At 38.2% G+C, this 14,956-nt stretch overlaps 1 protein-coding gene across 2 annotated transcripts in view; it reads right to left on the reverse strand.

Annotated features, from left to right (window-relative positions):
* The window catches only part of ATP2A2 (ATPase sarcoplasmic/endoplasmic reticulum Ca2+ transporting 2), a 60,629-nt gene that overhangs the window by 44,022 nt on the left and 1,651 nt on the right, over positions 1–14,956 (reverse strand). For both annotated transcript variants that reach the window (XR_011469060.1, XM_070400015.1), the window contains exons 4-5: positions 5,342–5,446; positions 776–914 (exon numbers count right to left, since the gene is read on the reverse strand). Coding sequence is in view for 1 of the 2 variants with exons in the window: in XM_070400015.1 (XP_070256116.1) it covers positions 776–914; positions 5,342–5,446 (244 nt within the window). In the remaining variant the exon portion in view is untranslated. The remainder of the gene's footprint in view (positions 1–775; positions 915–5,341; positions 5,447–14,956) is intronic.

Here is a 14,956-nt window from a genome sequence, read left to right on the forward strand (position 1 = left end):
GGGGCCAAAGAGCCGCATGTGGCTCGTGAGCCGCGGTTTGCCGACCGCTGGACTAGACTATTCTGACTGGTTCCAGGGGCATTCTGGGTTGTCTGACAACATGGCGCTGATCTAGAGCAGCGGTCGCCAACCAGTGGTACGTGGACCACTGGTGTGATTGGCAACCTCTGATGTAAGGAAACCTTTGGAGCAGCGGTCGCCAACTGGTGGTTTGTGGACCACTGGTGGTCCATGAGGTCCGAAAGGTTGGCGACCGCTGATCTAGAGCAATGAGGAAACAGACTCCTTTGAGATCTGTGGAGAGCTCTGGCCTTGCAGTGGATTCACAGCCCAGGCTAAGAACCCTGGCTCAGTGAAATGGAAAAGTATTTTTAATAAGAACTTTTAGTGTCATGAAATTACCCTGAACTATCAACTTGCAGGTATGACAACATTTATGCCAAGAAACAAAAAATTAGTAGCCATTAACTAGAATGCTAACAAACTGCAACACTAATTGTCAAATCAAAATTAAGTTCATTATCTCACTAGCACTAGTGAGCTACAATATATCAAAAGTAATAAGCACAAATAATTCAAACACCTTGTTCAAAAATATCAATAACATGAAGGGCGGTGCCAAACACTTCAAAATTTTATAGAAAACCTTTTTTTTTGGATGGCGCTAAAACCGATACATACGAACATAATTTTTAAAACACTTAACTAGGAGCATTGGGAAAAAGAATGCATTCAGATATACAATCTAGAATAAAAACCAAAAAAACAAACTCACCAGCAACTTCTACAATATCACCAGGAACTATGTCTTTAGCTTTAATCCGTTGTACACTCTTTCTGTCCTGTCTATACACTTTACCCATTTCAGGCTCATACTCCTTAAGGGCTTCAATTGCATTTTCTGCATTTCGTTCCTGTAAAAAAGAAAACAAGATAAAAGTAGTGAACACATGCCTACCACTGCAAGTATTTCTAACCCAAAGAATCAAATTTTATAGAGTTCTAAACTTAAAAGACACAAGAGAAGTACATTAATGACTGTTGTACTAAACAATTCACATTTTAGGTGACAAATGCTAGGCCCTTGTGAGTTTGTATTAAAGATGAGCCTAGTGGGCATGGCTCAATGATTGAGAGTCAAACTGTGAACCAGGAAGTCACGGTTTGATTCCCCATCAGTGAGGTTGTGGTCTCGAATCCCAGAGTTGGGCGGACAGGAGGTAGCCGATCAAGGATTCTCTTTCATCAATGTTTTTCTCTCCCTGTCCTTTCCTCTCTGAGATCAATAAAAATATATCTTTTAAAAAGATGAAAAAATAAGCCCCTAAAGGTAAGGGAATAAAATCATAATGTAGAAAATGACTCTGCTGTTCCTAAGCACAGCTGAGACACAGACCTCACCTCCAGCCACACACACCTATACCATTTAAATCAATCCTGTCTCACATGAAAGGTGATGATCTGGGGTTTGACTGCCTAGGTTCAATCCAGACTTTTCCACTTAACAGCTACAGGCATGTCAAACTCACAGCCATGCTTGTATGGCCTTTTATTTAAACAAGGAATACGGCCCACCAGCCTCGAGTTTGACATGCTTGAGCTACACGATTGTGGGTAATCTACACAACAGTTTTACTGCCTTCAAAGCCAGGACACTTACAGTGCCTACTTGAAGGGTTGTGTGGATTTACAAGCTGTATGTAGAATGCTTAGACCAGGAGTGGGCAACCCCTGGCACGTGTGCCAAACATGGCACGCCAGTAACTTTTGCTGGCACGCAAAACCCTCTCTTATAATCTTCCATTTACAATTTTTTTAAGTATCTTTATTTTTCAGATAAATTCAGTGTAGGTGCATCTTAGATAAATAAATAATTTTACATAACAAGTTATCTTAAAGACCATAGACATGGATTGATGAGAGAGGGGAAGAGCAATTTCTATGCCTCTGCCTTAACTCTCCCTGCCTTCCTAGATCCGACCAGTGTTTTGGTTTTATCCACATACGCTTGTGAATCTTTGTTCTCAGTGATGAATTTTGTTAAGTCTCGTAATAGGAGTAGCCTGACGGATGAAAGTAGTAGCTCGTGCATATCTCTGAAGGTCACGAAATATAAACCTGATGTTAAAATCTCTGTCATCAGTGATGCAGCAGCAAAAGTCCCACTGATAATATCAAACGGAGTCATAAAGTTTTCTGTCGGACTATCAGTGTACATGTATACATTAAAAAATAAATGTATTTTTCATCATGATATACTGTTTTTGTCGCTCAAATGACTTTTATTATTTCTTCAAGGTTCTTCACGTACGTACACCTTAAGAGATATCAAGTAGGCGTAACATGTTCTCAAAAAATTAGGGTTGACACGCAGAAGAATTTTGAGTCAGAGATTTTGCTGGTTTTGGCACGCACTCACAAAAAGGTTGCCCACCCCTGGCTTAGACTGTGATTTGGCACATAGTAAATTCCATAGATGATAAATTAATAAAATTGTTATGTCTCACAAATTCTAAGAAATCTCTCTCTAGTGGCAAAAGCCAATAAATGGTTGGGATTTCATTATAGCACTGCCAGTTGCATACCATATTTACCATATTATTTATGAACATAATCAAGACTTAGTCACAGTTTTTCTTTCCCAATTTCAAGATGAAAGATGTAGAATCAAAAGGAGTCATGTGTGTGTATGTGTGTGTGGGGAAACTACAGGAAAGTTCCTTTAAGGGGCAAAAAATAAAAATAAAAGAGAAAACCTTGTGTGCCAAATTTGTCTTCTTTCCTTTTGGAGAATAAGTAACTCAAAGTTAAGGAGCAAGCTGATAAAGTGCATGCCCAGTTGAGGTTGTTGGATGGACAAAGGAGAGGATTTTTTCTTTTCTCTCACATTTTGGTCCTCCAGCTTCAAGTTCTTCAATTTAACCTTTACTTGGATAGAATTTATGCTCAATCCTATGCAATCTTATTTTTTACCTTACTGTAAGAATTATGTTCTATTGTGAAAATCCTTAAACCTAAGAATTTAGATGACACAACACTGAAAGCTAATGTGTCTTACTTTTTGATGTATGCATCTCTGATAAAGTACAGAACTATATATAACTAGAGGCCTGATGCATGAAATGCGTGCAAGGGGCTCAGCCCTCACAGCCCCAGCTGCCTCGGGGCCCTTTGGCCCCGCCTCCCGCCCACTGGTCAATGCGTAAGGTCATTCTGCCTTCTGGTCTAATTAACATATTAGCTCTTTATTATATAGGATTATATCTGTAATTATAACTTTCCTTACTTCCAGAAGGTAAGAGCCCTCAAGTATTGCCTATACCATTCTGTATACTATGCAAATGGGATTAAGATATAAGAATGTTAGTCTTTTTTTAAACTGCTATAAAATTTTACTTTGGAATTCGTATCAGCTCAGATTCAAATTTCAGATACTCTACGTACCTTGGGTTACGTCGGACTCAACGTATGTCGTTTCATGGTTACGTTGCCATCTCTCACTTATTTATAAAAAAATAAGTTCCATCATTTCAATGTATGTACATATGTGCTTTATGTTTATTTATTTACCACAAGTAAAGGTCAGGAATTGTTATCTTTCTTTTAATTTTTTGTTACTGTTTCGCTTCATTACTGCTGTGTGTGTGCTCCATGTGAGTGACGTAGGTGCTTATGTAGGTGGGTTCCGACTTACTGCAAAAATCGAGTTACATCGCACTGTAGGAATGGATCTCCGACGTAACCCAAGGACCTACTGTGCTACCTATATGGCCTTTGATAAGTCACTTAATCACTATGAGCTTCAATGGTACATCTGTCAAATGGGAGTATCATCTGCCTTACAGGATCACTGTAAGGATGAAATGGGAATGTACATAAAGTATCTACCACATAACTGGAATAAATTAACTAAAAATACATACTACTAGCTTGAGAAAGACAATCTAATGCTGTGTATTGTTTCTTTTGCCTAAATTATTCACAAGAGGCTCATTTGTACTTAAATATAAACAATGTTTTTTTGGGTGGGGGATCAAAGTAAGGAATATAGTACAATTAAAATTTTCTAAGTAGGCCATCTTTCTATATGAGCCCAACACATAAAGATCATTGTGTTTATTAACACAAATCAGAAGTTTACCCTTTTTTGTTGTTGATTTTTAGACAGAGTGGAGGGGAGAGAGGCAGACAAACTGAAACATCGGTGAGAGAGACACATCAATTTGGTTGCCTCCTGTATGCATCCAGGACTGGGGATTGAGCCTGCAACCGAGGTACATGCCCTTGGCCAGAATCAAACCTGGTACTCTTCAGTCTGCAAGCCTATGCTCTATCCACTGAGCCAAACCAGCTAGGGCAGAAGTTTACACACTTTAATAACAGATGCACTACTTTATTTAGTCCTCAAAGGGATGACTATATCCATCAAAAACCTAAAAGAGCAATATTTAAAATAAATTTGAAGTATTAGTTTCAAAGTCTTAAAAAATATATATATATATTAACTATCAAACAGATCAGCAAACAGTCCTAGAAAAGTTAAAGTCCTCAAACTAGACATGTGCAGAAGAACACTTATGTGAATTGGGAGGGTTGAGGGATGGGGGAAAGAAATCCCATTCTGTTTCTGAAATAAAATTAGCTTCCATTCTGTGACTAAGAAAGGCTCGGGTGACTGGCTGAAAACAGCCAGGAATATGCTCTGAAAGAAAAACAATTTAAGATTTAAACAATTTGCCCTAGCCAGTCTAGCTCAGTGGATAGAGTGTCAGCTTGCGGACTGAAGGGTCCCAGGTTCGATTCCAGACAAGGGCATGTACCTCAGTTGCAAGCTCGATCCCAAGTTTTTCACAGAAAGCAGCTAGGAAATACAAAGACAGATACTGGTTCTTAAATTTTCTGGTTTTTGCCCTAACCGGTTTGGCTCAGTGGATAGAGCGTCGGCCTGTGCACTGAAGGGTCCCAGGTTCAATTCCGGTCAAGGACATGTACCTTGGTTGTGGGCACATCCCCAGAAGGGGGTGTGCAGGAGGCAGCCGATCGATGTTTCTAACTCTCTTTCCCTCTCCCTTCCTCTCTGTAAGTAGCTTCTCTCATCCATTGTTCTTATCTCTATGCTATCATGAAGGATGAACAATTCATATAAGCATGAGCAAAGTATATATGCGTGAGAGATCTAAAATTTTGCCATTAAATAAACTAATGAACAAATGAAAACACATGTAGACATTTCGGAAGTATTTTTAGTCAACACATCAGGAAAAAACGGATAACAGAAAGATTAACGGAGTTTACGTCACAGAAATTACTAAAACTTAGTAGTGGAGGATTTTGTGCTTACCTGCCAGACACCCACAATGGCATTGGCTACTAATATAAGTAAAATTACAAAGGGTTCTACAAAGGCTGTAATTGTTTCTTCACCTTCTTCAAACCAAGCCAAAACCTAAAAGAGAAATCATATGTGATGTGTTAGAATTGTAATGTATTTTTAGGCTTATTGCCACTTTATAACAAAAGTGGCTGGCACTAATGGAATTACAACACACAAAATCTCTTTTCATCCCTAGAAACCAATAGTGGCGAAATGTAATGACATAAAAGATGGCTTATGTCTTATTCAAAATAATTATTGAGAATCGAAAGCATACAACTTCTTAACAATACCCTTAAGAGCTAATTTATTTTTTCAGGTAATAATTGTTTTAAAACCCAAATAAAACACTTAGGAAAGTAAACCCATTCATTTTATATGTATACTAGAGGCCCGGTGCATGAAATTCGTGAACTGGAGAAGGGGGCGGAGGGAAGATCCCCTCAGCCCGGCCTGCGTCCTCTTCCGGGACCCCTTGCTCCTTACCACCTGCCTGTGTGCTGCTCCTTAGCGCTGCTGCGGAGGCAGGAGAGGCTCCCACCACTGCCGTTGCACTCGCCAGCCATGAGCCCGGCTCTGGCTGAGCGGCGCTCGGACTGACCACCAGGGGATAGCTCCTGCATTGAATGTCTGCCCCGATGGTCAGTGCGCATCATAGCAAGCAGTCGTTCTGGTCATTCCGCCATAATGGACGCTTAGGCTTTTATTTTTTAATATATTTTGATTTTTTAAAATATATTTTATCGATTTCTTACAGAGAGGAAGAGAGAGAGATAAAGAGTCTGAAACATCGACGAGAGAGAAACATCAATCAGCTGCCCCCTGCACATCTCCCACTGGGGATGTGCCCGAAACCCAAGCACATGCCCTTGACCGGAATCGAACCCGGAACCCTTCAGTCCGCAGGCCGACGCTCTAGCCACTGAGCTAAACCGGTTTCGGCATATATTTTGATTTTTTACAAAGAGTAAGGGAGAGGGATAGAGTTAGAAACATCGATGAGAAAGAAACATCGATAGCTGCCTCCTGCACACCTCCCACTGGGGATGTGCCTGCAACCAAGGTACATGCCCTTAACCGGAATCGAACCTGGGACCCTTCAGTCCGCAGACCAACGCACTATCCACTGAGCCAGACCAGTTAGGGCTTAGGCTTTTATTATATACCAGAGGCCCGATGCATAAAATTCGTGCAAGAGTAGGCCTTCCTTTCCCCGGCTGCCAGCACTGGCTTCCCTCTGGCACCTGGGACCCGGGCTTCCCTTACAGCCCCTGCTTTGTCCGGAAGGACATCCAGAAGGACATCCGGTCTAATTAGCATATTATGCTTTTATTAGAGGCCAAGTGCATGATATTAGTGCACTGGTAGGGTCCCTAGTGGCTGCTGGCCAGGGCCTCCCTCCCTTCCCCTGGTCAGCCCTGCGCCTGGTCAAACTCCCAGACGGAACTCCCGGTCAAGGGGACAAATTGCATACTAGACTTTTATTATATAGGATATTCAGAAGGGAAACTTACACTCTTAATTTTGTTAAAGTAAAGGCAAATGACTGTAAAAAAAATCAATAAAATATATTAAAAAATAAAATAAACATTGAATCGCGCACTACTATTATAAAGGGCCAATAGCAATATTAAAATATTTTATATTTTAATTTTATACTATATTATATATACTAGTTTTGACATGTAATTTTTTGTAGAAACATTATTACTGCACAAATATTTCTTCTAATTAATTTCCTTTCAATGTGCACGAATCCATGCACCAGGCCACTAGTATCAAATAATATCCTTGGCATAAATCCATAATAAAAATAACTTGATCACTGACTCAAATTTTTTTCCCATTGGTATTACTGAAGGTTGTCTCAGAATTATTGCAAGGCTGTCCCATAATCAGGAATATATTTTGAAGGTTATCCTCCATATGACATCTAGTATAGCAGCACAGCATTTCAGGAATGACATAAGTCTAAAAATATTACAACTGGACACAGAACACTGCGCCAAGAAAAATGAGAAGAGAATTAATTTCTTGCTAACACATCCATAACTTTATTAAGGTCCAAAAGCTACAAGAGAGCCATGGTATACTTCATAGTTGAGAAACACGAGGGTGATTAAGAGAGAATCCAACACAATGAATACTATTAAAATTTTTGGCCAGTGGTGTGGCTCAGTGTTGATCATCAACCTGTGAACCAGGTGGTCACAGTTCGATACCCAATCAGGGTACAAGTGGGCTCGATCCCTAGTAGGGAGCATGCAGGAGGCAGCTGATCAGTGATTCTCTTTCATCATTGATATTTTTCTCTCTTTCCCTCTCCCTTCCTCTCTGAAATTAATAAAAATGTATTTTAAAAAATAAAAATAATATTAAAATTTTAACAAGACATTTCTGTGAAAAACTGCCAATCCAGGAAAGATGTTAAACATATCTAATGATTCAATCTGGTAGCTAAGGATTACCTTTGTTTTTTAAAAGTGCTTAAAATGTTCCCATATTTCACAATAAAATCTTTTCTTTAAAAGATTTAGTAAGCAATAAAAGCACCATTTTTGATACTTGTAATATTGTCAGATATCATTTAGGGCAATAATAAAGCCACTGGACTATGTACTTAGTGGAATACTATAAAGTGAGCTTTTATACAAACAGCTATCAGAAAGATGACTAAAGGCAAGAGCCAACATGAATTTTGCCAAGTAAAAGAGGGTAATGACGAATTGACAAGAAATACCAATTAGGGCAGGAAAAAAACCCCAGTAGACACCAGGACCAGGTAGATGTCAATCACAATTGACAGCTAGTGAACCAGGGCAGGAAGAAAACCAAAATAATTATAAATGTTGCTGTAAGCTTTCAACAGGACATTCCTGGTGTTAAAGCCAGGCCTAATGCCAAAGTGAAATCTTCTCTAGGAAGTTGTAAATTTTGATAGATGCAAGATCACAGCTGCTTTAATACTAGCCTTCCAAACATTTGCCAAGGATAGTATATGAGAAATAAGAAACTTAATTAGCTCTTGGGAGAGAAAAACTGCTCAACTTGAAGAGTAACTAGGACCTTTCCAAAAGGTCAGTGAAGCATTAGCAACTGTAAGATAAGCTTCACACCTTGTTAAAGCGGATATGAATTTCCCTCTTGGCAGCTAGGCCTAGAGGAACAAACTTAGAGCAATATCCCATAACAGCTGGAGAAAGGAAAAGACTAAGGCAAGCAGTGACAGATCAGAGCAAACCTCCACTTTTCAAGAAATGTAGTCTCTTTGCACAAGTGATATTCATCAATAATATAATAATCCTAACCTGTACAGTGTAGTCGTCTTTCCTTCCACAACATCAATTTAAATGTTTACGTGTAAGAAACACAGGCATTTATAGTTCTTTAAAAGTTCTGCAGATATACTAATTACTGCTTCATAAGAAACTAGTGGGCAAATAAATCTCTTAGGGCAGAAGGATGGTGCTGATATTAAAAATTGACAACCAACAATTTCCTGAGTACTTTAAAAAATGCCTATTTTAAAACCACAAATAACCCAAAGAATTAAATACTACAGTCCAAAATGAAAATAAACTGTATTTCATTAACTGGTAAGAGTCAATCCAGTCTATCATGTTCAAATCACATTGTACAATCCTTCATGGTTTTGTTCTATTGAAAAGAAAACCTCTCTTGTGTAAGTGGTGTTGACAAATAAAAGACTCCATAAGATGAGGAAGAAGGTAGAGAAAAGGAGAAACTGGATGAGTGACACGTTACTGAAATGCAAGATGCCTCATTAGCATAATAGTACAGCCAGTTCATTATGATTTTCTAGAAGTTATAAAAAATGTATTTATGCCCTAACCGGTTTGGCTCAGTGGATAGAGCGTCGGCCTGTGGACTGAAAGGTCCTGGGATCGATTCTGGTCAAGGGCATGTACCTTGGTTGTGGGCACATCCCCAGTAGGGGGTGTGCAGGAGGCAGCTGATCGATGTTTCTCTCTCATCGATGTTTCTAACTCTCTATCCCTCTCCCTTCCTCTCTACAAAAAAATCAATAAAAATATATTGAAAAAAGTGTTATTTCATAAATATATATATATATAAAAAATATATACACACACACACATTTATTTATTTATTTATACGGGGGGGGGGAAATGTTTACAGAAATTATTGAGAATAGATTGGCCCGGCTGGTGTGGCTCAGTGGTTGAGCCTTGACCTAAGAACCAGGAGGTCACAGTTCTACTCCAGGTAAGGGCACATGCCTGGGTTGCAGACTCAATCCTCAGTAGGGGGCATGCAGGAGGCAGTCGATCAATGATTCTCTCTCATTGATGTCTCTCTCTCCTTCTCCCTTCCTCTCTGAAATCAATAAAAAATTTTTTTAAAAAAGAGCCCTATCTGGCTTGGCTCAGTGGAAAGAGAGTCGGCCTGTGGACTGAAGGGTCCCAGGTTTGATTCTGGTCATGGGCACATGCCAGGGTTGCAGGCTTGAACCCCAGTAGGGGGCGTGCAGGAGGCAGCAGATCAATGATTCTCAACATTGATGTTTCTATCTCTCACCTCTCCCTTTCTCTCTGAAATCAATAAAAAATATATTTTAAAAAGAGAAATAGGTTGAACATAAAAAATTATCTGTTTATATTGCCTTTTGTTCACTGTTGTATCCCGAGGGGCCTAAAAGATCTCTTATACACAGTTGATGCTCGCTATGTATTTATTAAATAAATGCACAAACGAATTTAACAAAACTTCATACAATCTCTAAGGTATACTAGTAAGACTCTTAAGTGGCAGTGTATGAACTTAAACATTAAGAGCAAAAAGATAACCAACTTCAACAGCATCAAAGAAAAGTGGAAGAAAAGGCTACTGCAGTATAATTTTAGGCATAAAGAGTTTCTTGTTCCCTTTGCTTTGCACCAGGGGTCCTCAAACTTTTTAAACAGGGGGCCAGTTCACTGTCCCTCAGACTGTTGGAGGGCCGGACTATAGTTTAAAAAAAAAAAACTATGAACAAATTCCTATGCCCACTGCACATACCTTATTTTGAAGTACAAAACAAAACGGGAACAAATATAATATGTGTATTTGCATGTGGCCCGCGGGCCGTAGTTTGAGGACCCCTGCTTTGCACTGTTTAAATACAGAAACATTACCCATCTTCTGGGTCTTACATTATCCAGCAAGTTCAATTTCAAACTTGTTAATCCTATTCAAAGTAACCACTTGCTAATGAACATTCATCTACAATGTAAACTGCTTCAATAGGGTAAGATGGTTATCTTTTGTTATCTGTAAGACTGATGTTTGTATAGCACAATAACCTCTAAGACAGGGGTTCTCAACCTTCCTAATGCCACGACCCTTTAATACAGTTCCTCATGTTGTGGTGACCCCCAACCATAAAATTATTTTCGTTGCTACTTCATAACTGCAATTTTGCTATTGTTATGAATCGTAATGTAAATATCTGATATGCAGGGTGTATTTTCATTGTTACAAATTGAACATAATTAAAGCATAGTGATTAATCACAAAAACAATATGTAATTAGACTCCTGTGAAAGGGTCGTTCGACCCCCAAAGGGGTCGCAACCCACAGGTTGAGAATAGCTGCTCAAGAGAAAAGCCAAATGATTCTCTCATCATTGATGTTTCTCTCCCTCTCCCTTCCTCTCTGAAATCAATAAAAATAAAACAACACTGTTCAAGTCTTCTTGAAGACTTAAAAGCTAGAGATTTTTTTTTAATTCCTAAGGAAAATCCCTTTAATGTACTTCAGAACAAATTTGCTGTGTGAATAGTTACCAAATCTACCTAAATTACATAAAGTCCTAAATTTAAAAAAATTAAAAATGAATTTTAAGATTAAAAAAACGTATAAATTAGATTACATTCTCTTTCAATGCCAACACAAACCTTCTGAAAACACTCAATGTTTTCAGATTTGAGACTATAATCTTCTTCAGAACAGCAAAAAAATACATACATATTCACCTTTCATATTTTAAAGAAGGTTTTAAATATGTTAAACCAGTAAACTGCTCATTTTACCTTTTTAAAAATAAGAAATTAAAAGAAAATGCCCCACACTGGGTATTGAGCCCGCAACCCAGGCATGTGCCTTGACTGGGAATTAAACTGTCATCTCCAGGTTCATAGGTCAATGCTCAACCACAGAGCCATGCAGGCTGGGCTCAAACACTTCTTATATATAGTTCGGAGAAAACCAAAGTATAAGGATCTCACATATTTTGAAAATGCTACTAACACTAACTCATCCAAATACATATTAGTTACAGCAAATGCAATAATCTAGGCTCTAAAGGGAATTAAGAATCCCTTTAGCCCAGCTGGCGTGGCTGGTGTGGCACAGTGTTTGAGTGCTGACCTATGAACCAGGAGGTTACAGTTCAATTCCCAGTTAGGGTACATGCCCAGGTTGCAGGCTAGATCCCCAATGTGGGGTGTTGCAGGAGGTAGCCAATCAATGATCTCTCTCATCATTGATGTTTCTACCTCTCTCCCTGGGGCGGGGAGGGGGGGGGGGGGGGTAATCCCTTTAAAGGGTCCAGTAGGAAGAAAAGACAATTACTGAAATGTAAGTGAAAAGCTGAGAAGTGCCTTGGCCTAAGAAAGTTCTATTAGCATTTTGGGGTTGATCTAAGTAGCTGAGGTGGGGAAATGGAGGTGGAAGGTAGTAAAACTTATGCAAATTGTGTTACCATAGAGGATTTTATGATTCAGACAGATGAGAAATATATGGCCCTCATGCTCACCTCCAAGTATTTCTCAAACATCACCTTCTTAGAGACCTCTCCTGACCACCCTATTTGAAAATTGTACACCCCTCCCCATATTTCCTTATTCTACTGCCCCCACCACTTAATTTTTCTTCATAGCCCTATCACCGTCCAACAGATTCATGAATACATAAATCTGTGGAACAGCAAACCAATGTTCCTCTCTCTCCAATCAAAAAATAATAATTATTTTTAATTACAGAATTTCTGATGTTATTTCATATGCAATGGAAGATATATCACTCACTTCTTCCACTCTAAGCGACCTTTAAAATAAATTATTTTGATGGATTAGAAGCTGATTAAACTATCTCTTCAGGTTACAAGTGTAAAACATTAATACAGTTTCCTACTTTCTGCCACAGCAAAATATTAACTATGGTTAACAGTTTACTACCTAGTTTGATATTTGAAATAAATCACTAAAGCCTAATATTTCTTAACTTGGGTAGAACCTGATTATCATATATATAGAACTACCTATTCCTTTCTCCAAAAGAACACAAATATTCTTCCAGTTTTTCCCATTAAATAGAAATAAACTGACAACCACAAAGCTCTTTTGAGTGATAAAGAAATGTGGAATGAAAAGGTCAAGTTCGATGTAGCAGTAGTGCCAACTGCACCTGAAGAAAATCAACAAACAGGTTTTATATCTGCAATTTCTTAATCAAACAAATCAAAGCAAGTAACAGTACTTTCTAAACACATTACTTTTCTGTGTAGCAACCCACAAAACAAAAATGTAACATAGTCCATTTCCTGAGCAATAACTCCAAGTAGTTACCCAAAAGTAACTCAAATCTCAATTTCAAAACACAACTCTACAAGCTACAAAAACCCAACATCCTACATTACAACAAAGTTAAAGGATTTATTTAAAAACCCATTTGAAAATGCCTAGAAACTATAAACTACTTACTTCAAAGCAAACATCACACACATTAATTAAAAATGTTAATAGTCACTCAAATTGGCCAATCAAGAGATCCTATACAACCCAAATAGTCAATAGCTTGCTTATTGGAAATAATGCCACTGATGTTACAACAGTGCTTTAAGTTATATATACAGAATAACTCATTAGAAATTTATTTTATCTCTGGCTTGTATACACCAGTTAACTTCTAAGAGGTGCCTGATGACCTTATTGAACCCTAGTATTTTCACTAACAAAGCTGAGACGACCTCAGAATTATGTAGCCAGCCAATTTAAATATAAATATTACACTAGCCCAAATATATAATTTTTTTGCCCAATGACAATATATTAAAACTAGTTAAACAGATCTATTCTTTTATCTTAATTGGTTAAAGTAGCAACCACTTGGGGGAGGGGGAGTTTCAAGGGTTAAATTAAGAATGGGCATGTAATAGATATGGATGATTAACTCAGGATGTTGAATGGTTTGATATATCACTCTTAATTTCATTTAGTGAAAACCACTGAGAAGAGGTCTGATTAATAGCTACACATCACTTGGTTAATGTGGCATGATATATTATCATTAAAGTCTCAATGGCAGAATTTGTGCACAGAATTACTCCAAAAAAAAGTTCAGCCCAGCTGGCATGGCTCAGTGGTTGAGCGTGGACCTATGAATCAGGTCACCAGTGTGGGCTTGATCCCCAGTGGGGGACATGCAGAAGGCAGCCAATCGATGATTCTCTCTCATTAATATTTCTGTTTCTCCCTTCCTCTCCCCCTTCCTCTCTGAAATCAATCAATATATATATATAAAAAGTTCACTTCTTTCCAATTTTTCCCCTTCACCTAAATTAATGCCCACTATTTTCTTTATTTAGTTCTCAAAATAGCCCGTTATTGTATGGTTGTCATAAAGAATAAGGTAGATCTCTGGGGCTTGCATACATACAAACATACAAAAATGAAATCCTGAAGCCGTGTAAATTTTTCAAAGACTGGGTGAATTTGACTTCCCAACATAGTTTTTGTAAGAACAAAATACTATAAGTTAAGGACAAAAAGCATCTCATGCTGCTAGGATTAGGAACATCTGTGTTCTATTCATGACCATTTTTAGGAAAACTAACAAGAAGTTCACTGTTCAATTTTAAAAAAGCAATAAAAAATTATTACTGAACAGAAAAAAATATTAATAACCTAGAAATATCCTCACCAACCCCCATCACCTTTCTTCTGCTGTAGTCCTTTGCATTTCGCCAGTTTCTTAGCAACCATACAGGACTCAAGCACATGCAGAACAAGAAAAAACACTATGGTTTTTTTTTTCTTTTAAAATCTAGAACCAACTGTACTGAACATTGTTCTCTTAACCTAGGAGTCACTCAAGACAAGGGTCCAATTTAGATAAATATGCCACCCGAAAGGTCAGTGACCAAATTTGGTCAACAGTGGTGCCATCACTGCCGTCATCATTCTTGTCACTGTCAGTAACAACTGTCACCTTGCCATTACCAGGACGGGAGAGCAACTGGTATATTCCTTTTGTAAGTTCTATTTACAGACTATAAAGAGCCCACATCATCTCAGTATGACCTTACACAATGGAAGAACCCCAAACACAAAAGGCCTTCCAATAAAGAACTTTCTGATATTAAAAGCTGATAAGTCACAAGAACTTAAAAGACCCTGCCACATTCGAGAATAATTTCTAACTGCACTGTAACTGTCAGGAGGCATCTATTTTCTGTTTACAAATGGCTTCGTATGTTTTGCTTGTAATTTAAAAATACCGAGGGTTAAAAAAAAAATTCATGAAGATACTGCTTAAACCTCCAAATATAATCTTCTCACCCA

Source organism: Myotis yumanensis, unplaced genomic scaffold (genome assembly GCF_028538775.1).
Source record: "Myotis yumanensis isolate MYYU_CA2020_CCGP unplaced genomic scaffold, mMyoYum1.0.hap1 SCAF_19, whole genome shotgun sequence".
NCBI lineage: Eukaryota > Metazoa > Chordata > Mammalia > Chiroptera > Vespertilionidae > Myotis > Myotis yumanensis.